The sequence below is a fragment of the Zalophus californianus genome, chromosome 11 (assembly GCF_009762305.2).
Source record: "Zalophus californianus isolate mZalCal1 chromosome 11, mZalCal1.pri.v2, whole genome shotgun sequence".
In the NCBI taxonomy this organism is placed as follows: Eukaryota; Metazoa; Chordata; class Mammalia; order Carnivora; family Otariidae; genus Zalophus; species Zalophus californianus.
In genome coordinates, this window is record NC_045605.1 from 43471454 (window position 1) to 43496232 (window position 24779).

General features: G+C 36.8%; 1 protein-coding gene across 4 annotated transcripts in view; it reads left to right on the forward strand.

Moving 5' to 3' along the window:
* The window catches only part of GRM5 (glutamate metabotropic receptor 5), a 613582-nt gene that overhangs the window by 233427 nt on the left and 355376 nt on the right, over positions 1-24779 (forward strand). For all 4 annotated transcript variants that reach the window (XM_027581095.2, XM_027581096.2, XM_027581094.2 and 1 more), the window contains exon 3: positions 21204-21453. In XM_027581095.2, the coding sequence (XP_027436896.1) occupies positions 21204-21453 (250 nt within the window). The remainder of the gene's footprint in view (positions 1-21203; positions 21454-24779) is intronic.

Consider the following 24779-nt stretch of genomic DNA (forward strand, 5'->3'; position numbering starts at 1 on the left):
AGAATCTTAAAATATCTTATTGGCATATCTGGTGTGTGCTGCCAATAGTTCATAGAGGTATGCGCAAAAGAATTGTTAAATTTTCAGCAGCCTGTTGTTAAGCAGAGCCATTATTAAAAATTAAATTATATACATTTATAATTACATAAATTGTTTTTAAAAGTAGAATATCAATACATTCTAATGAAAAACAGATTATTTCTAATTATTTCACCACATTTTACAGTTTTCTTTATTCTTTAGGCTATTCAGACTGACAGTACATATATATATGGTCAATATACTGTATTAGTGTGCTACTGCTCATCCCCTTCCAACTCCATGTTTCATGACCTCACATTAGTAGACTGAAAATTGGTCATGGTGAGAATATTTAAACCATAGAAATTGGCATACTAAAAATCAGGGCTTGATTTGATGGAGAAAATCTTATCAATTTAGATTAAACTTAAAAGTATGTCAAGTCTATAACCACCACATTTTGATTGCACAATATATAAAAATATTCTTCTAGCATTTGAAACTATTTTGTGATTCAGCAAAGTTCTGACTACAACTTATTTGGCTTCACTTTCATCAAACACCTTAACATATATAAAAATTTCAGTCACCATTCATATCAGAAATACACTGATTGGTGAATTGTAAACATGCATTGGCTATGGATATAAGATTTTGGCAAAATGCAATGAAAGCATTTTGTGAGAGTTAATTGATTATATGGAATTTATACTAAAGCACATTGTGTATTTTATTATTATTTCCAAAAGCTGTGCTACATTAATTGTATTATCAGTAACATTTGTAACACACACACACACACTCACACATTTCCCATCAAAGAAGTAGTTGTTAAACATTTACCACCAAATATCCCTCATATTATGGGAGCCAAGCAGACATCTTGTCAAAAGCAAAAAAACAGAGGCACTTGCAAATAGTTGAAATAACCTCTTTGATATCAGATATCACTTAAGATACCATTTCAAATCTTCTTGGTTTCCTTTGTTTCCAGGCCTTTGTTTTGAGTTGCACTCCCAGCCAGCAATGCAGTAATCAGCTTTACATGGACTTGAAATCATTTCACATGGGTGCAGCTCAGTAGTGCCTTGCCTTGCATCTTCTCCACATACCTCTCACATGGTATGACTGGTTGGAGCCAACTCATGATAAGAAAGAAGAGTAGGGGAACTAATGCACCGAGGAGGTAATCTTTAACCATTGGCAAATGAGAAACTGTGGACATACTCTTCTCCCTTCTTCCTCAACATAGCTTTCAGAAGCAGCTTTATATGGCCTCTTGAAAGATGGTCCAACAAAATGAGTAATCCATGGCCTCAGTAATCCACTCTTGTATTGCCCACCTTTCCTTCCCTGCCTCATTCTTGGTTTCCCTCAGCCCTGTAGTACGGAGGACCCAGGCCAAGGTACTTCCTAGAATCATGTGGGGCAGATGGAGAAAAGTTTGATAACATCTACTTCATGTGACAAAACTAGTCCTTCGAAAGAGGGTGTATCTAAGTTATTTACAATGTCAAATATGGTGAGCATAGCCTAATGTATGGAAAAGTTGAATCTCTCTGTTGTATACCTGAAACTATGTGAACTATACACAAATAAAATAAATAATTAAAATTGAAATAATAAGAAAAGAAATTATCCAGATATAATTGAAGGAGAAAACAGATAGAGCAAAAGGATTTAGTATATAAGTCACCTGATGTGTCCAATTAGAAGAAATCTCTTCTTTTACCTCTACTACCTACATCCAACTCAGTACTTTGAATGGCTGTTACAGTATATACATGCATATGTATACATATGTATGTATATGTATCATATATCTTTATGAATATCATATATACACCCACTTATAAGAACATTGATCATTATATATATATAGGCATTCATATATCAGTCCTCTATATGTTAATTAATATTACATTAACAGACATATTTATTCACCTCACACCCCCCCAGCCTTATGTAGTTTTTATTTTTTTTATTCATTTCAACAAATGCTTGGATATTGACTGGAATGGAGCCTATTTCTGTTAAAGGTATTGAATTTGGGATCCATGGAAACTACCTAACATTAAGAAGCTAGTAAGCAGTGTCAGGCTTCCTCTGCCTACCCCTTTTTTCCCCCATATTAAGCAAGAGTTTTAGTGGCCTTAGAAATTATATAAAACCTAGAGTCCACTTACTAATGCTTGAAATTGGGCTTCCTTCCGAATGAGACCTAAAATAACAACTTCTCCTGGTCCCAGGCCAGGAACTTTTCCCCTTGCCTTAGAACAGACACTCAGACACATTCACTCCTGGGAATTTTTGGTACACACACACACACACACACACGCACACACACACACAAAACACACTGGCACATCTTATTTATAAGGAAATATACATTTCCCCCATAGGTTTCCCCATGGGTTTCCAATTATCAGCAAACAATTTTAGCTCTTTTAAAAATATACTTAGCGAATTTTGTTCTCCTTTGGTTTGATACATATAAAAAAAATGCATGTCTTGTGTCTGGTGGAAAGTTTATTGCGTTTTTGGAATCTTTTAACAAATTGATATGAGTACATTGAGACAGAAAAAAGAAAGAAAACAGTTTTAGTAGACTAAGCAGATCTTATAAAGAATGGAATATATAAAAAGACCAACTAATATTTGATATGATGTCTAGAAAGTATAGATAGAGCAGATGATTAAGTATAGTTATATAAATTGCAAAATTTCCCACTTAAATGAATACTAGTTTTCATATATTACCAGAGGCATTTTATCCAACACCTTTCCAATAACTGCATCAAGTAGAAGTTCTGGCTCTTGAAACATTTAAATTTACAAAGCAAATTTAACTTAGGGATTATCTACAAGGCTCAGAACACATATATTGAGAAGTAGAAAGTGGAATTTGGAGCAAGCGTATTTAAAAGGGAAGGAGACAATGGTTACAATCCTCTTTATCACAAAACAACATAGGAGACAGATTGAAAACTTAAAGGATCCCTAGAATGCATATCATTTTATAGATATAAAGGCAGGTTCACAAAAAGTTACGCAGTTTCTCAGACCCTGCAGGTGATAAGTTGAAGAACCAATTTCAGACACTATCCCCATATTCTGTCCAAGGCACCTGTTCTTGAGTTGTGCAGCCCTTCCTCACAGACTTTTCAGCCCCTCCAGATCAGAGCGAATGCAGAGCTGCTTCAACAGCAGAGCTGCTTTGCGCAGCTATTTATAGTACATGCTCAATAATAATTTTTTAATGAGAAATCAATGAACCTTGAGGGCATTATGCTAAAGGAAATAAGTCAAGCCGAGAAACAAAATGCTGTATGATCTCACTTATATGTGAAATCTAAGAAAGCTGAACTTATAAAAACGAAGAATAAATTGGTGGTTGCTGGGGCCAGGGAGTGGGAGAAATGGAGAGATGTTGGTCAAAGGGTCCAAACTTGCTGTTGTAAGATGAGTAAATTCTGAGGATCTAATATACACCCATATTGACTATAGTTAACATGTATACTTGAAAGTGGCTAAGAGAGTAGATCTTAAATATTCTCACCAAAAAGAAACCCAAAAGCAACTATGTGAGGTGAGGGTTATGTTACCTAGCTTTATTGTGGTAATCATTTCACAATATATATGTATGTTAAGTCATCACATTTGCACCTCAAATTTACACAATGTTATATGTCAATTATATGTTCGTAAACCTGGGGGAAAAACTCAGTACTCATTTTCTAAAATACATTTATTCAACAAATACTTAGGTTGCCTAGGCTCTGGACAAAGGGGGTAACTAAGATGTAACCTCTTTTGCTGATTAGTTCACAGTCTCTTTGGTAATCAAACACAAATAATTATAATAAAACATGAAAAATCCTGTGATGTTGCAGTGGAGGTGGGTAATAAGGGCACAGCAGAGGGTATCTATTTAGAACTAGAGAGTTAGAGAGTTCTGTCACTTTCCGCTGAGTCTTGAAGGATGAGCCAGAATTAGCTACACAGAAGAATATCTTAGAAAAAGGAGTTAGTGTGAAATTGAGCGATGTGAAAAAGCATGGTGTATTTGGTGATCTGTATATTCTTTGGTATGGCTGAAGCATGTGCTATATACATAAAGAAAATGCAAGCAGTGAGGCTAGAGAAAAAGATTAGACACTAGTTAATAAAAAAATCCTGGACGTCATAAAGTGTTCTAAGAGGTTTAGATTCTACCCTGAAATACAGAGGATGTCAATCTTCTCTGAATGTATAATTCAGTACTCTCTAATGAAGATAAAACGAGTATATAATTTTATGTGTGTAATTTTGAGAATGCGTAAAATGAAACAAGTGACATTAATTTTAAAAATGCATTTTATTTAACCCAGTACATCGAAAATTTTATCATTTCAACATGTAACCAATATAAAATATTAATGTTCTTTTTTACATTCTTTTTTTTATACTGAGTTTTTGAAATCTATTTTGTTTTATTGTGGCAGAATATCTTCATTTGAATTAGCCACATGTCAAATGCTAAATAGCCACACGTGGCCAATGGCTACCGTATTGGACAGCAGAGGTCTGCACTACACAAGACAGTCCCCAAGGCCAGAATGCTAAACGCAGCATGCTTGACCCACTCCTGAATGAAGCCCAGTTGGCACCCACTCTGCAGCCACAGCACTGCATTCCAACTCTTTCTCCTCATTTCTCAGTCCCGCAGTAAATCATGGGCCTGGCAGATCTTTCCAAACTGAGCCCCTGTTCTCTGTATTGTGGGAGTTACCATTCTTCCAGAGAGAATGTAGCAGCCGCAGAAGCCGGACTCTATAGCTGTGAACTGGAGAAGCGAGTGGCAGGCCAGGGAGCTGCTGTCAGAGAAGTTGCTTCCTTTCAGCAAAGTCTTGTCAAGCTTGAATGACTTTGGCTGTGCTGCAGAGTTTCGGCCTTCCGCTGAGATGGGGGAGTTTCCGGGTTGGCACTGGAGCCAGTTAGAATCCAGAACCAGAGGTGACTTGCCAGCTAAAACAGGCACAGTGAATAACTCTCCGACCCCCCCGGCCCACTGACACCCAGCTCTGTATAGAGGTTTGTCCTTCCTGTGGAAACGGAAGCGGCTCCTAATGAGACATGCACTTTAGCTGTGGAGGTGACAGTCTACAAAGAAAGAAGGAAGTTGAATTCAGGAGGGTTAGAGCAGGAATCTGGGTCACAGTTTCTGTCTCAACTTTTTATTTTCCTTTAGGAAGACTAATAGCCAGAAAAAGAAATGAGTCAACAAATCCATTATTTTTGAGAAGATTAATAAAGTGATTTTTTTCATTTTACAAATCTCAATTTAAGCTGTATTCACAAGGTAATAATGAAAACACTGCAGTATTTTTAATAGCAAGATTAGTTTTTTTCTCTTCCTTCTGTCCCTCTGAAGTCCAAGCAAAGATTCCTTTCCCTGTAATAATTTAGTTAAGTAACAATGACCAATGATATGGCATGTCTATTTCCAAAAGCTTCCTCTTAATTTACAGGCCTTTGTCTATAGAAAAGTTACAATTAAGCATTGTATATTTTGTACGAGGAAGGCTTTGATATTTAAACATCAATTCTCAGCAGTGATATAGATTGGATCGTTTAGTGCTACACCATATATGTCTATCATATTTGTAGTAAGTAGGCAAAAACTTACTTGTTAAATAATGTATGTTTCCTGAGATGAATTCTATTCAGTAGTATCAGGCATTGGTTTCAAATGAAACATTTAGTGGTGGGTAAATGCTTTTAGAAGAACCACAGGACTGAATGACCAATTCTCACTCAGTGCTTTAAGGATATAATATACAGTAGGAAAGGAGCATATGCTTTGAAATTTGACAGATGAAGCTATCAGTTATTTGGCAAATTCTCTCAGCATAAACTCTTTATTTATAACATGTGGGAAATAATAGCCACCTCAGAGGATTGGTTGGTTTAAATTATTAGTAGTCGTGTTATTTGAAGTGACCAACAATATTATTATTAACCTTTTACCAATTAATTCCACAGGATCTAGATTGATGATAATGATGATGATGATGATGATGATAGAAACTATCACATATTGAGTGCTTATTCTGCCCCATGTCCTGGGCTCAGCCCTTCACCTAAGGGACCCCTATCTGAAAATAAGCAAAACTTCTCCTTTGATTTCCACATTCTCTTCCAATTATCACCGTACCTCTTTGTTTCTCTTCACTGTCAAGTGTCTCAAAATGTTGTATATAAATATACTATCTTCAAGTGCCTGGGTGTCTCAGTCCATTAAGCATCTGCCTATGGCTCAGATCATGATTGCAGGTTCCTGGGATGGAGCCCCACGTCGGGCTCCCTGCTCAGTAGGGAGCCTGCTTCTCCCTCTCCCTCTGCTGCTCCCCTTGCATGGGCTCTCTCTCTCTGTTAACTAAGTAAATAAAATCTTTTAAAAAATATATACTATCTTCATTTTCTTACTCCAATTCACACACAACCTGCTCTTATATGTCTTCTACTATAATATGGCCAAAATCAGTGAGTTTTTTCACCATGCATCTTACTTTACTATTCATACAGTTAATGTATAAAAGCAAATAAAAGCATTTTTTATCTTGGCTCCCATGACAATACATTTCTTGGTTTCTTCTTCTTCTTCATTGTCTATGTCAACTTTTCCTTCTCCATGCATAAATATTTGAATTCTTTAGGATATAATCAGCTCCCTCTTCTCTTCATATCCTACAATTGCAGCTCTTACCATTGCTGTCCATATTCTGATCCCAAATAGTTCCAATTTAGACTTTTATTCTCTGAGCCAGAATGTCCTCATTCAGTTTTCTATTTGGCATTCCTACTTAGCTATTTCAAAGATATTTAAAAATAAATTCTAAAACTTGATTTTTTTTCCTAAATTTAGTTCCCTTTCAGTTTTGTCTATCTCAATTAGTTCAACCCAATTATATGGACTAGAGTTATTGGAGGGAGTATACCTCACAACTTTTGATTCTAAGGCTCAGCAACCTACAGTACAGAACCAAAGGTGGGACTCAGAATTATTGTACTTGACATGTGTGACAGCTATGATTCTCATGTATTCTTCTTTCCTTAATTTGATTTTCGTGTCCTCTGCCATGTATGGATTTGTACGGTCAACTTGTATCTTTGCTCTTCATTTTATTTATCTATTTTTAATTTTTTTATTTTTTAAGATTTTATTTATTTATTTGTCAGAGAGAGAGAGAGAGAGCACAAGCAGGGGGAGCAGCAGGCAGAGGCAGAAGCAGGCTCCCCACTGAGCAAGGAGTCCAATGAAGGACTCGATCCCAGGACCCTGGGATCATGACCTGAACTAAAAGCAGATGCTTAACTGACTGAGCCACCATGGCATCCCATATCTTTGCTCTTAAGATCAAACTTCTTTTTCTAGCTTTTAATCCTGGTAGACAGTAGGAAAGTTCATCAACATAGTATACTGCTCAGCAACTGCTTGGTACATACTTTTCTGACAATATTCAATAGCACTGGTTCATATTCCCATAAATAATAGATATAAATATGTATATTTATATTAATATATATGTGTATATTTCAAAATCCAAGTTACTAAGTTATGTTACACTATTTTTTCCTCCTGAATTCACTATTGGAATATTGCTCAAATGTTGCTTATATAATCCATGCCTAGAGTAATTCCTAAAGTGATTTTGCTAAATGAGATCCTTCTATACTTTCAATAATAAAATACTCTGGATGAGATCTAATAATGTCCTACCTCACATTGAATACTGTGTTATATGGGTCATGGCATAGAAACACTCCAGGATAGGATTTGAAATAATTGGCCCAAACTTGAAAATCTGTTTGTTAGTCAAGGTTTTTGTAGCAAAGGCATTTGTAATAATTCATGGAACCATGAGGGTACATGATAGATGATAATAATGTTTTATGTACTCCAACCATTTTGCTTTAAAAAATCTTTTCATTAATAATATCTCCAGCATCCCAAACATCTAAATCTCAGTTCTATAGGCCTCTTTAGGAATATATCTTGGGACACTTAACTTCCTTCTTTTCACTGAACAAAAATATGTACATATATTGTTTTGTTGTGAGGATATAAATACCTACTTTGAAGAATTTAATTGTCTAGTAGTAGAAGACAAATATAAATGAGTGCAATATAGAGTTTGAAATTGCTATTATACTCATTGCACAGATGGCTATAATGGGGAAAGACATGTTTTTTAAAAGGAGAAACATCTTTATAAAAGAGACATTAATACAATCAGAAGAGGTGTTTGTCTCCCTGGCTTTTCTCCCTTCTAGCTGTTTTAGTTAACCCCACTGGTTTAACTAAGACATAGCCTACTCAATAAGGGCAGTTTTAGCTAAGATCCTTGATGAACATTTATGGCCCCATGGAAGGGCAGGAAGTGGTGATTGGACACTGTTTTAATGATCCCATTCACACATATTCTGGGGGATGGTATCATCCTAGGCAGTCATTCCCATGAGAAATGGCAGGATTTTCCTTCACTAGTAGTTGCCAATAAAAAATACATTGTTTATAATAGTAACAGGATATTAGTAGTAGAAGCCAATCAGAATGTATTTTAAAATTACTGTTTATATTGAAAATCTTCATTTCCTTTTTGGAAAATGATCATTTGGACCAACTAAAAGGAAGAAAAAAAAAGTTCTGATGTGGAACAACACTCTCAATACTTGTCTTTAAAGTGAATTAAAATTTTCTAAGGTGAATGCTTTTTGAAAAAGTAGTTTTTACATTTTTTAGCACCTGCTTGATGATCATATTTGAACAAGTAAATTTACTTTAATAAAATTTTACTCTTGGATGAGGAGCAAGATGGCGGAGGAGTAGGAGACCTAGATTTCATCTGGTCTCAGGAATTCAGCTGAATAGGGATCAAACCATTCTGAACACCTACGAACTCAACAGGAGATCGAAGAGGAGAGTAGCAACAACTCTCTGAACAGAGAAGCGACCACTTACTGGAAGGTAGGACGTGTGGAGAAGTGAATCCAAGGCGATATTCGGGAGGATAGACGGCGGGGGAGGGGCCTCCATCGGCCGCTTCTGGCAAGTGATAGAGCCACGGAGCACAAAATCGGACCTTTTAGAAGTTGGCTCGGCTGAGGGACGTTGCTGCAGTGGCTAAGCGGGGGGTGGAACCCTCGCGGGACAGTGTGGTCTCAGGACCCTTGGGGTCACAGAAAGTCCGGGGCTGCCTGAGTGTGGCAGAGCTCCCAGGTATCGGAGCGGGGAAGCCAGCTGCAGAGCCGGAGCCGAGGCACGGGCTCTCAGCTCGGGGTGGCCATAAACTGTGATCCGCGGCCCAGTCAGGCCACTGCTCCTCCAGCAGGGACCCAACAAGCGGCAGAGCCGGGGAGACTCCCCTTCCTTCCCGGGGAGGAGCGGCGCGGGAACGCACCGCAGGGATCTGCTGGGTTTGGAGACTCCACACGGGGTCGGGTGCCAGAGATAGCAATGCTCGGTCACAGGCCGGGTGAGCATGGAGTGCGGCCTGAGACCAGGGAGACAGGAGTGACTGCTTTTCTCTGGGGGCAACTGAGGAGCGGGGCCCCGAGTTCTCGCCTCCTCCGGGTGGAGATTGGGAGGCCACCATTTTTGCCCTGGTCCTCCAAAGCTGTACCGAGAGCTTGCAGGGAACAAAAGCTCCTGAGAGCAAACCCGAGCAGCTTGCTTAGCCCAGACCGACAAGGGCGGGGCAATTCTGCCTCCGGCAAAGACATTTGGAAACCACGGCAACAGGCCCCTCCCCCAGAAGATCAGCACGAACAGCCAGCAAGCCAAGACCAAGTTTACCGATCAAGGAGAACTGGAGAAATCCAGCGCTAGGGGAATACTGCGCATAGAATTCATGGCTTTTTTTTACCATGATTCATTAGTTCATCAAAGTTAATTTTTGTTAACTGTTTTTTTTTTATTTTTCCTTTCCCCTTTTTCAACCAACATCTTATAAATCCCTTTTAAAAAAAAAAAACATTTCTTATTTTTCATTTTTAGAGTCATATTTTATCCCTTCATAGTAGTTACCCTTATTTTTGGCATATATATATAAGTTGTTCTCTCTTTAAAATTTTGAGATACAGTTTCTTCTAACAGATCAAAATATACCCTAAATCACTAGTGTATGGCTTTGTTCTAGTCTCCTGCCTGATCACATTCTCGCCCTTCTTCCTTTTTTTCTTAAATCTTCTTTCTTTTTCAAACCACTTCTTATCTTATCAAGTCCTTTTATAAAATCTTTTATAATTTTCATCTTTACAGTCATCTTCCATCCCTTCATTGTATCAACCCTTATTTTGTACATATATGTCTTTCTTCCTTTAAAATTTTAGGAGGCACTTTTTTCTAACAGACCAAAATACGCCCAAAATCTAGTGTGTGGCACTGATCTATGCACTAGCCTGATCATATTTGATCATATTCTGCTTTTTTTGTATTGTTCTGTTTTTGTTTTTATCTTTTTTTTTCCTCTTTCTTTTTTCTTTCTTTCCCTTTCTTTTCCCCTGGTTTCAGGTCTTTTCTGATTTGTGTAAGTATATTTCCTGGGGACGTTGTAAACCTGTTAGCATTTTGTTCTCTCATTCATCTATTCTCCTCTGGACAAAATGACAAGAAGAAAAAAATCACCTCAGCAAAAAGAACAGGAATAGTACCGTCAGCCAAGGACCTACTCAATACGGACATTAGTATGATGTCGGACCTAGAGTTCAGAATCATGACTTTAAAGATACTAGCTGGTCTTGAAAAAAGCGTGGAAGTTATTAGAGAAACCCTTTCTGGAGAAATAAAAGAACTAAAATCTAACCAAGTCGAAATCAAAAAGGCTATTGATGAGGTGCAATAAAAAATGGGGGCACTAACTGCTAGGATAAATGAGGCAGAAGAGAGAATCAGCGATATAGAAGACCAAATGATGGAAAATAAAGAGGCTGAGAAAAAGAGAGAGAAACAACTACAGGATCACGAGGGCAGAATTCGAGAGATAAGTGATACGATAAGACGAAACAACATTAGAATAATTGGGATCCCAGAAGAAGAAGAGAGAGAGAGAGGAGCAGAAGGTATATTGGAGCAAATAATAGCAGAGAACTTCCCTAATGTGAGGAAGGAAACAGGCATCAAAATCCAGGAGGCACAGAGAACCCCTCTCAAAATCAATAATAATAGGTCAACACCCCGACATCTAATAGTAAAACTTATGCATCTCAGAGATAGAGAGAAAATCCTGAAAGCAGCTCGGGAGAAGAGATATGTAACATACAATGGTAGACACATTTGATTGGCAACAGACCTATCCACAGAGACCTGGCAGGCCAGAAAGGACTGGCAAGATATCTTCAGAGCACTAAACAAGAAAAATATGTAGCCAAGAATACTATATCCACCTAGGCTGTCATTGAAAATAGGAGAGATAAAAAGCTTCCAGAACAAACAAAAACTAAAGGAATTTGCAAACACGAAACCAGCCCTCCAAGAAATATTGAAAGGGGTCCTCTAAGCAAAGAGAGAGCCTAAAAGCAGTAAATATCAGAAAAGAACACAGACAACATAGAGTTAACAGTCACCTTACAGACAATACAATGGCACTAAATTCATACCTTTCAATAGTTACCCTGAATATAAATGGGCTAAATGCCCCAATCAAAAGACACAGGCTATCAGATTGGATTAAAAAACAAGACCCATCAATATGCTGTCTGCAAGAGACTCATTTTAGACCCAAAGACACCCCCAGATTGAAAGTGAGGGGGTGGAAAAAATTTATCGTGCTAATGGACACCAAAAGAAAGCTGGGGTGGCAATCCTTATATCAGACAAATTAGATTTTAAAACAAAGACTGTAATAAGAGATGAGGAAGGACACTATATCTTACTAAAGGGGTCTATCCAACAAGAAGATCTAACAATTGTAAATATCTATGCCCCTAACATGGGAGCAGCCAATTATATAAGACAATTAATAACAAAAGCAAAGAAACACACTGACAACAATACAATAATAGTGGGGGACATTAACACCCCCCTAGCTGAAATGGACAGATCATCTAAGCAAAAGATCAACAAGGAAATAAAGACTTTAAATGACACACTGGACCAAATGGACTTAACAGACATATTCAGAACATTCCATCCCAAAGCAACGGAATACACATTCTTCTCTAGTGCCCATGGAACATTCTCCAGAATTGATCACATCCTAGGTCACAAATCAGGTCTCAACCAGTACTAAAAGTTTGGGATCATTCCCTGCATATTTTCAGACCACAATGCTTTGAAACTAGAACTCAATCACAAGAGGAAAGTCGGCAAGAACTCAAATACATGGAGGCTAAAGAGCATCCTACTAAAGAATGAATGGGTCAACCAGGAAATTAAAGAAGAATTCAAAAAATTCATGGAAACCAATGAAAATGAAAACACAACTGTTCAAAATCTTTGGGATACAGCAAAGGCAGTCCTGAGAGGAAAGTATATAGCAATACAAGCCTTTCTCAAGAAACAAGAAAGGTCTCAAATACACAGCCTAACCCTACACCTAGGGGAGCTGGATATAGAACAGCAAATAAAGCCTAAACCCAGCAGGAGAAGAGAAATAATAAAGATCAGAGCAGAAATCAATGAACTAGAAACCAAAAGAACAGTAGAACAGATCAAGAAACTAGGAGCTGGTTCTTTGAAAGAATTAACAAGACTGATAAACCCCTGGCCAGGCTGATCAAAAAGAAAAGAGAAATGACCCAAATCAACAAAATCATGAATGAAAGAGGAGAGATCACAACCAACACCAAAGAAATACAAACAATTATAAGAACATATTATGAGCAACTCTATGCCAGCCAATTAGATAATGTGGAAGAAATGGGTGCATTCCTAGGGATGTATCAACTACCAAAATTGAACCAGGAAGAAATAGAAAACCTGAACAGACCTATAACCACTAAGGAAATTGAAGCAGTCATCAAAAATCTCCCAAGAAACAAAAGCCCAGGGCCAGATGGCTTCCCAGGGGAATTCTATCAGACATTTCAAGAAGAATTAATACCTATTCTCCTGAAACTGTTCCAAAAAATAGAAATGGAAGGAAAACTTCCAAATTCATTTTATGAGGCCAGCATTACCTTGATCCCAAAACCAGACAAAGACCCCATCAAAAAGGAGAATTACAGACCAATATCCTTGATGAACATGGATGCAAAAATTCTCACCAAAATACTAGCCAATAGGATCCTACAGTACATTAAAAGGATTATTCACCACGACCAAGTGGGATTTATCCCTGGGCTGCAAGGCTGGTTCAACATCCACAAATCAATCAACGTCATACAATACATTAACAAAAGAAAGAACAAGAATCATATGATCCTCTCAATAGATGCAGAAAAAGCATTTGACAAAGTACAGCATCCTTTCTTGATCAAAACTCTTCAGAGTATAGGGTTAGCGGGTACATACCTCAATATCATAAAAGCCATCTATGAAAAACCTACAGCGAATATCATTCTCAATGGGGAAAGGCTGAGAGCTTTTCCCCTAAGGTCAGGAATGCGGCAGGGATGTCCACTCTCACCACTGCTATTCAACATAGTATTAGAAGTCCTAGCCACAGGAATCAAACAACAAAAAGAAATCAAAGGCATCCAAATCGACAAAGAGGAAGTCAAACTCTCACTCTTTGCAGATGATATGATACTGTATGTGGAAAACCCAAAAGACTCCACCCCAAAACTGCTAGAACTCATACAGGAATTCAGTCAAGTAGCAGGCTATAAAATCAATGCACAGAAATCAGTGGCATTCCTATCCACCAACAACAAGACAGAAGAGAGACAAATCAAGGAGTCGATCCCATTTACAATTGCACCCAAAACCATAAGATACCTAGGAATAAATTTAACCAAAGAGGCAAAGGATCTGTACTCAGAAAACTATAAAATACTCATGAAAGAAATTGAAGAAGACACAAAGAAATGGAAAAACGTTCCATGCTCATGGATTGGGAGAACCAACATTGTGAAGATGTCAATGCTACCTAGAGCAATCTACACATTCAATGCAATCCCCATCAAAATACCATCCACTTTTTTCAAAGAAATGTAACAAATAATCCTAAAATTTGTATGGAACCAGAAGAGACCCCGAATAGCCAGAGGAACAACAAAAAAAGAAAAGCAAAGCTGGCAGCATCACAATTCCAGACTTCCAGCTCTATTACAAAACTGTCATCATCAAGACAGTATGGTACTGGCATAACAACAGACACATAGATCAATGGAACAGAATCGAAAGCCCAGAAATGGACCCTCAAATCTATGGTCAACTTATCTTTGAGAAAGCAGGATAGAATGTCCAATGGAAAAAAGACAGTCTCTTCAACAAATGGTGTTGGGAAAATTGGACAGCCACATGCAGAAGAATGAAACTGGACCATTTCCTTACACCACACACAAAAATAGAATCCAAATGGTTGAAAGACCTAAACGGGAGACAGGAGTCCATCAAAATCCTAAAGGAGAACACAGGTAGCAACCTCTTCGACCTCAGCCGCAGCAACTTCTTCCTAGAAACATCGCCAAAGGCACGGGAAGCCAGGGCAAAAATGAACTATTGGGATTTCATCAAGATAAAAAGCTTTTGCACAGCAAAAGAAGCAGTCCACAAAACCAAAAGACAACCGACAGAATGGGAGAACATATTTGCAAATGACATATCAGATAAAGGGCTAGTATCCAAAATCTATAAAGAACTTATCAAACTCAACACCCAAAGAACAAATAATCCAATCAAGAAATGGGCAGAAGACATGAACAGACATTTTTCCAAAGAAGACATCCAAATGGCCAACAGGCACATGAAAAAGTGCTCAACATCACTCGGCATCAGGGAAATCCAAATCAAAACCTCAATGAGATACCACCTCACACCCGTCAGAATGGCTAGAATTAACAAGTCAGGGAACGACAGATGTTGGCGGGGATGTGAAGAAAGGGGAACCCTCCTACACTGTTGTTGGGAATGCAAGCTGGTGCAACCACTCTGGAATACAGTATGGAGGTTCCTCAAACAGTTGAAATTAGAGCTACCGTTCGATCCAGCAATTGCACTACTGGGTATTTACCCCAAAGATACAAATGTAGGGACCCGAAGTGGTACGCACCCCAATGTTTATAGCAGCAATGTCCACAATAGCCAAACTGTGGAAAGAGCCAAGATGTCCATCGACAGATGAATGGATAAAGAAGATGTGGTGTATATACACAATGGAATATTATGCAGCCATCAAAAGGAATGAGATCTTGCCATTTGCAACGACGTGGATGGAACTGGAGGGTGTTATGCTGAGTGAAATAAGTCAATCAGAGAAAGACATGTATCATATGACCTCACTGATATGAGGAATTCTTAATCTCAGGAAACAAACTGAGTGTTACTGGAGTGGTTGGGGGTGGGAGGGATGGGGTGGCTGGGTGATAGACATTGGGGAGGGTATGTGCTATGGTGAGCGCTGTGAATTGTGGAAGACTGTTGAATCACAGATCTGTACTTCTGAAACAAATAACGCAACATATTTTAAGAAAAAAGAAAAAGAAGAAGATAACAGGAGAGGAAGAATGAAGGGGAGTAAGTTAGAGGGGGAGACTAACCATGACAGATGATGGACTCTGAAAAACAAACTGAGGGTTCTAGAGGGGAGGAGGGTAGGGGGATGGGTTAGCCTGATGATGGGTATTAAAGAGGGCACAGTCTGCATGGAGCACTGGGTGTTATGAACAAACAATGAATCATGGCATGCTACCTCAAAAACTAATGATGTAATACATGGTGATTAACATAACAATAAAAAATAAAAAAAAATTTTACTCTTTCCCTATCTTTCTGTTCAAGAACATGAGTACCTATTATGTGGTGATATGTTTAAATGAATTTATTACCCTCAAGGTGCTCACAGTTTTTGAAAGCAGGATATATAATATATCCAAAATATAAGTAAGTATATATAGCATGTAACATATAAATATACATACATAAAAGAATACAGAATATGTATTTTAAATTGAGCCTAATACAGTATAATACCTAATTAGCACTGTAACTCATTATCTGACTTGAGGAACTCTCCTTAGAAATCTCATGATAAAACATATATATGAAGTGGGTTATATGTGTTTTATCACATATTAACAAATTTATTATCTTGGATTGGATTTTTAACAAAATTCTCAGTATCAAAAAAAAATCATTAGTGTGATCAGCCTTCTCATAAAGTTGAGGGAACTGCAATTATAAACTTCTTTAACAATTACAAGTAACAAAAATTATCTCTTCAATATTATAAAATAATCAATAGCTAAAATATGTAAATATCTAGAGTCTACCATGTGCCTAGTATCATATCTGTATTTATTGTTTTTAAAGAATTTATTTATTTGAGAGAGAGAGAATGAGAGATAGAGAGCACGAGAGGGAAGAGGTTCAGAGGGAGAAGCAGACTCCCTGCTGAGCAGGGAGCCCAATGTGGGACTCGATCCCGGGACTCCAGGATCATGACCTGAGCTGAAGGCAGTCGCTTAACCAACTTAGCCACCCAGGCGCCCTCATATCTGTATTTAATTAACTCATTAATATCTATTAAATGAATAGGGAGATTCTTGAAAAGCATGGTGGGGTAGATCAGTTTAATTCCACAAGCATTTGCTGGGTGGTGCCATGGAGATGTGGTCTACATCCTAAATAAGTTTAGTCTGGGCATTTGAGTTGGACCAGAAAAAAAATGGGTAAGATTTCAACATGGAGACATGGAGAAAGGGTATTCGGGGTAGAAAGAGCATCATGAATAAAAGTAAATAACTGGGAATGCGTAGGGCATCCAAGGGACATATGGAAGGGCACAGTAAGAAATAAGACTCCCAAACATAAAGTTTGGTAAAGTTTTGAATAAATGAAAGATAGGTGGTAAGAGGTTATACATGACCGCATACGCTCCAACAAAAGGAATAATGATGGTCTGATGAGAAAAAGAAATAAATGTCAAAGAAAAGAAAAGTATTTGAGTGTTTTTGGTATAATTCTATTAATTTCTGATTCTTATGATCATTTTTCCCAATACACACAAAATTTATAAATTTGAACCATATCTTGAATGTATATTTTGCTAGAAAAATCTCTCATTTACTATATATATATATATTATATATATATATATATATATATCCTATTTATGTTCCTATACTTTATTACCTTTATTTGAAAGTATGTTTAAGCTACAATAACACAGTAGTTATTGCTACTGAATTGGTACCATCTGGAAAGAGCAGTTACCTTTGATTATACATTACATACTAAACGATTGTTCACTGCCTTTAATCATAAAGTTCAAATAAACAATCTCTCTTAGTTTAGAAGAAAGATTTAGAGTTATTCTTTAACCAGTCTTGTTTTCAATGTGTACCTTGTAGGCCCAGATGGACGCAGATACTTCCAGATCTCCACAGACATGATGTAGGTCAAATAGAACTACTGAAAGCAACTATTTAAAATTGTTCATGTCTACTTTCTGATTTCAATAACTTTTAAGTATGTTATTAAATTTTTTTCATTCAAACTTGTACTTTCATATTTTTCAAAATCTAATAGTACAGAAGGCCTTAAGGGTAAAAAGTGCATTTTAGGGGTTTTTTTTTTCCTGTTTTTTACCTTCATATTTCTTAGTAGGAATATATGTATTTTAATGCCTACTTTTTAATTTATGAACAATAAACTCTTAATTCATGTATCTTCCCTCAAATATAATTCTATTTTAGTCTATTTTTTAGATTTAAATAATTCATCTTTCTTTGTTTTCTGTGTATGTCTTGACTTCCAAATTGTGCGTAAAAGATTTTAACACCCTAGTTCTCCCTGCTTCAACCTATCATCTTTTCCTTTAATTTTTTTGTAAAGGTTGATAAGATTTATTTCTATTGCATAATGAGTTTTTTGCTTTGTCCCTATGTGGATTCATAAGGTTGAAAATCAGTAATTGGCATTTGCATTGTTGCAAAATAGTATGAGCTAAGAGTCCAGTAAAGCCTTGATTACATTTTCTTCTCATAATTCCAAATCACCAGCCCTCTGCTATTTAAAAAAGAGTGTCTGATGGATTCCTTCCTGCTTTTACCAGTTGCTTAAAATGAAGACACAGGCTAGTTTCTATTTTACACCTACCTTCCTTTCTCTATCACCTTTGTTTCCCTGTTGGAAAAATAAATCTTTGTTTCCTCAGCTTTTTCTCATCCTATACATCGCTTGAAATCTATTTCATTTCCTATGAGAAGCTTATGAACTTTTTAATAGTTTCTCTTTTATTTTTAAATGTGTAATTCCAGAATACGGTCTTTATATCAACTACTGAAAATCTCAATTTTCAGCTGGGATCTAATGCCAGCTGAATTCAGGCTTCCCAGTTTTATTGGAATATATGGAATACATGCTCCCATTTTTAATTCTCAGCTTATAGTGGCTTTTATTAAATCAAAATTATTCTGCAGAATTTTTATGTCACACATATATTAGAACTGTTTCCTGTTTTAATTTTATAGAGTACTGCTTGGGCTTTGTTCTGAGAAAATCATATTTCTCCAACTAGTTTAAGTTCATTCTTTAATCCAATGTTCATTATTAATAGCTTTTGCTCCATTATTTGTTTTAGATGCTCCAGGAGAGAGCAGCTTCACTATATCTAATGCCAATAGGTACAATTAATTGGGTTCAGTCTACCTATCAGATATTTTATATAGTTAACATATATATTATTTTATAATATCTATTATATATAATGTTTATGCATGCTATATAAAATATTATATAATAGTATGCATAATTAATTATAAAAATAACATAATAATTATAAGCATTTATTATAATGTTTAAACTAGATATAATGTTTAACATATATAATATACAAAATACTCATGCATTAGGCAGTGTTACCTCTGATTTTCAGGTGAAAAAGCTAGATTTAGAGAGACTATCCAAGCAGAATTAGAACTCAGATCTCTCTAATAACAAGGTTCTCTCTCTGCTGCTTCCATATAACTTACTGTATAAAAAAATAATATTAAAGTTGTTGGGAGAGGTGCTAAAGATTATGAATTTGTCATTTTTTTCTTAAATAACTGCAAATAAACAGAATTTTTATCATTGCCATCACAATCACTATGTACCCAATTTCAAATTATTTATGCAAATACCTCAGTACTAATGAAAGCATTAAGTGCAAGACAGTTAGCTGAAAAATAGGGTTGGCTAAAAACAAATCAGAGAATAATAGATTACTCAGATTAGTATAAAACTAGTAATTTAGGCCCCTGGGCATGTTTTTCAGAGGGGGTCCTTTAAACTTTGTTAATTGCAAAATAACTACATTGCCCACTTGCCATCATCATAGAGGCTTCTTGTTATTTTATTTCTAGAGAAAAAGGAAAGAAGCAGCTGTCCCAACAGGTTTTTTTGGCTAGGACTTAAGCCATCCTGCTCTGCTCTACACTTCACAGTTTGTTCAGGAAGATAAAACCACATAAAAATCCACCTTCAAAGTCTGAGGATCTCATTTGCAGCAAGGTACCTGTGCTATAGTGGAACATACACAGGGGCAGGTGTGAAAAGTTATATGTTCAAACCAAGACTTGGCCACCTACTTGCTAAATGTGAACTTCAGTTTTATCAGTTTTGCATGGAAGATAATATTACCTCTATCACAGAGTTGATGCAAGGAGCAGTGAGCTAATCTGTATGAAGTGACTTCAAAAATCCAAATGTTATATGGGTATACTGATTTATAAGTGATCTCTGTTAGAGTCATATAGTGAAACCAATGCAACCAAATGCCTTTTACTTCCTTATTCATTGGAGATCTCCTCCTGATGAAATTCCTTTCCTAGGTCTGGTTTGTTGTGAGGCTGGTTACATCCTTAGATGTCCACAGCTTGCTTGTCTTTTAGTAGGCTCCTGTATTCTTTAAATCATTCCCCCTTACCCACCTAATCTTTTGGGAACTCAGAAAATGAGCCTGGTATGATTTATAGAGCCTTAAGAGGCTCTAAAAATACCTAAAATTGAAGCATTGTGACCCTTAAATAGGAAAAAGAAATGTATATATAATTGGGCCTCTGAGTCTTCCAAAAGTCAGCCATGCATGAGTGGAGGGAGCAGAAACCATACTCTTTGATCTGAGAATGTAGTGCAGAATTCCATTTCCTGGGTATGTAACTTTGGGCAAGTGTAAACCTAACTGCTTCATCTGTTTTCTTATCTGCAGAATGGAAGTCATAATGCATACCTCAGTATACTCTCGTGAGAATTAAATGAGATGACATCTGTAAAGGTTTTGGCATACTTCCTGGCATACAGTTGATTGTCAGTATTGATCAGCAATTTCCATTAATTTAAAGGACCACCATCAGTCCTTAGCCCCCCAGATTTGTAGGAGACTTTGGAATTATTCCCCCAAATCACTAACTTCCCTATAGCTCTACAGAATGAAACTTCAAATGTTTCACTTGAAGCTTATACATTTACCTGTGACAAGACTCAAATCTCAAACAAGGATATGGAATTTTCAGTTGGGATAAAGCCACTGATTCTTATGATTGCTAATAGATTATAATATGCATAATATTCTATAAAATATAATATTCTATGTGATATCTGTACAATGGCATCTATTACATATTAAGTGTATATATTGTGTCTTTAAATATAGGAATCTGAGCCGGTGGGATGAGATGGTCATACAATAAGAAGCAAAGGGAAGTGAGATAGAATGAAAATACAGCAGATAAATATCTTCTATCATCTCACACTAGAGTATGAACTTTTTAAGTCAAAGGGGTAGCTGAATTTCTTCTGCTTTTTATACTATTTTCTCTGTCTCTCAGTGAAAACACAATTTAAAGTTCAATGCATATATGTATAATGTAGTTTTGTTGTAAATTGTCCAAAATGAACAAGTCAGTGAAAGAGCAAAAACTGATTCAGGTCTTCAGGCTCCAAGTTCAGCACTACCAAGTGATCTTCATGCTCCCAGCCTTTTGCATTCTTAATTGGATCCAGTGTACCCAGCACTGCTATCTCACTACCTCTCTGCTTATCTGTTTTCACACAGGCAACTATGGAGAGAGTGGGATGGAAGCTTTCAAAGATATGTCAGCCAAAGAAGGAATTTGCATCGCTCACTCTTACAAAATCTATAGCAACGCAGGGGAACAGAGCTTTGATAAGCTGCTGAAGAAGCTCAGGAGTCACTTGCCCAAGGCCCGGGTAGTGGCCTGCTTCTGTGAGGGCATGACGGTGAGAGGTCTGCTGATGGCCATGAGGCGCCTGGGTCTAGCAGGCGAATTTCTGCTTCTGGGCAGGTGAGTGACAAAGAAAATTCACATGAAGGTAATACCAGGAATTTGGCAGCATCAAAGTGTATCTTCAGGTGCATAAGGACAGATGCTTTGGAAACTTAATCTGTGTGGTAGAAATAGAACTTAAGTATCATAAAACATCAGAGCCTGGAGATGATCATGGAAAATAAGTAGATATGCCATGTGCTGATTAATGATGATAACAGGAATCAACACATGAAGACAATGAGTACTTAAGTCTTGAAAAAAATGACTGTAAGGAAATGAGATGGGTTCTTAGATACTTGGATCATTTCATAATTCCCTTGGGAAATAAGCATTTTTCAGACTTTTTGCTGTTGCATTTGAAATTGATTTTGAGAATGGCTACCTAAACTTGTTTTATAATATAGTCGTAGAATCTTGAGTTTGAAAGTGAGGAGTTGCTTTAGTTTTAGTTGCTTTAATTTTTTAAAACATTGGAAAATTGGCTCATTATTTATATTACAAAAGTGTTATTACATTGCCTGATCATCCACACTGTTACCAGACAAGTTTCTAAAATATTAACTTCTACTGGGATTGATTTTAATCATCTGGATAATGCACTTGATTGGCACAACTCAATTCATTCCCTGCTGATGCTGTTGAATCCATATATTAGAGTTCTCTTAGGGAAACAGATATAATGGTGTGTGCGTGCATGCGTGTGTGTGTGTGTGTGTGTGTGTGTGTGTGTGAGAGAGAGAGAGAGAGAGAGAGAGAGAGAAATGAGATGAGATGAGAGATACACCCAGAAGAGCCAGTGGTATAGTTCTGGTCTGAAAGCTGACAGGCTTAGGGAAGAAGAGCCAGTGTTTGTGTTCAAGTGTGAAGGCCAGAAAAGACCAATGTCCCAGCTCAAGAAGTCATGCAGGAAGAGTTCCCTCTTACTTAGTCATTTTTGTTCTACTCAGGTCTTCAGTAGATTGGATGAAGCCCACCCACATTAGGGAGAACTATCTTCATTACTTAGTATACTGATGCAAATGCAAATGTCATCCAGAAACACCCTCATAGACACACTCAGAATAATGTTTAGCCAAGTATCTGGGAACCCCATGGCCCAATAACTGGTCACATGACATTAACCATCACAATTCATAAAATGACCCCATAGTTTGACCATGTGAATGTAGTTCACTATTCTAGAGCTTAAAAAAGTCTTGTTATTGTACATATTCTTAGTAGGCAGCCAATTTAAAAATAGAGAAAACCTTCAGAACCCCCGCTTCTTTCTCAATATTTCTGTCCAAAATAGAAAGCTAACTCACTTGTTATTAACTTTTGATGGCTCGTTAAGGAAAACATGCTTCCTTTATTTTCTAAATGCCTAACTGACCTTCTGTGATCAGACTTGGCTCCTGCTTGGCTACATTTTATGACAACCACTTTATGTACCTAATGCTTTTCTGTCTGACCTGATGACAGTAGATTGATGGGACTATTTTAGTATGAGGCCAACTATCCTTCATAAAAGTGATATTGAGTGAGATTCCAAAATGTCATACATTTTGTCTAAAATCATCCCTAGTTGGCAAGAGTGATGCACCAATTAGTTTCATACAACCCAGGAGTGCTCCCACTCCAGTATTAAATTCCAAAGTGCAGTGTTACCACTGGGGTAAAAAGAACACGAAAGAAAGAAGCTGGCTTTAAACAGTCCTGTTTTTCTGGTAGGGTATGAGATTCTGTAGCTGCTATCTGCTGCTTTTACCAACGTTAATAAGACAAATAAGCATTTGTTTTTCAGCCTATATGATTTGTCAGCAAGTAAATATTCTTTGATCACAAGTACACAAGGAAATAGGTAGGTATTCACTATATTTGCCATTTTCCCTCTATCTTTTTATTGCCAACAGTACCACAAGGCCAAAATTCAATATTTTATATATATAACATATACATACACAATTTTTATAATGTTATATATATATCTCTGTATAAATTAAAATTTTATTTTTTAAGTAATCTCTACACCCAACATGGGGCTTAAACTTACAACCCTGAGATCAGAAGTCACATAGTCTAATGACTGAGCTAGCCAGGTGCCTCTATTTATATATTTTAATATTTATTTTGTATATGCTATTTATAAGAAGTTCTCTCCACATCATTTGAATCATAGAAAAATAGATTCATAACATTTAATTAGATTTCTTAATCCCTTCATTTATTGGCCAATAATAATTCAATATTTACTTGAGCACCAGTTCATTTCATCTTAGAGGAGTTTTGTTAGAAATGTCTTCTGGGCGCCTGGGTGGCTCAGTTGGTTAAGCGACTGCCTTCGGCTCAGGTCATGATCCTGGAGTCCCGGGATCGAGTCCCGCATCGGGCTTCCTGCTCAGCAGGGAGTCTGCTTCTCCCTCTGACCCTCTTCCCTCTCGTGCTTTCTATCTCTCATTCTCTCTCTCTCTCAAATAAATAAATAAAATCTTTAAAAAAAAAAAAAAAAAAAAAGAAATGTCTTCTTACTCCAAATTAAAAAAAAATAATGTCTCCCTGTAATTTCCACCTCTTGGCTCATATTTTTGTCTCTGAAAGTAACGTGTGATACTCTTAAAGATATTTGGTAATGGTATGGTCATCAGTCCCCTTCATCTTCTCTTTGAAACATTCCTGCTTCTTCTGTTTCTACTTCTTCAAGGTGAAATAACACTCTATGTATCAAGATCATTTATGGCATCATTTATCAAATGCTTTCTGCCAATTACTAAAGTCTGTATATGCATTGTTTCATGTATTCATTTGATAGACATTGACTGGCTACTATATGTTAAGATGCTTAGGATACATCAGTGAATAAAACAGATAATATTCGCTACCTTTATGGACCTTACAGATGGTAAATTAGATAGAAGGTAGTAAGTGCTATGAAAAAAATAAGTAAATCTAAGAACAACTTCATGTTGAATACTATTATCTCCAATTTATAGACAAGGACTCTAAGACTCAATTTATATTGAGTAATAGAAGGCTATATAGATGTACGTGTTGAAGCCAACATTAAATATAAATGTGTGTAATTCTAGAGATTGAGCATTTAGTGCTGCGTTCTGTTACTTTTCAGTAAATTTAAAGTATTCTTATTCATAAGAGTGGAAATCTAGGGTAGTGAGTGGAAAGGCAAAATATAACAGTTATGAGAGTATTTAGGACATCTACTCACTCTAATTTTACAAGTGAGAAAACTGGTACCCCAAAAGTTTGGATAACATAGTTAAGGTTTATGCTCAAGAGCCCGATTACTGTGGACCATAACTCAGTGCTTTTCCCTATTAGCCTGTTTCCTATAAAATAGAAACAGT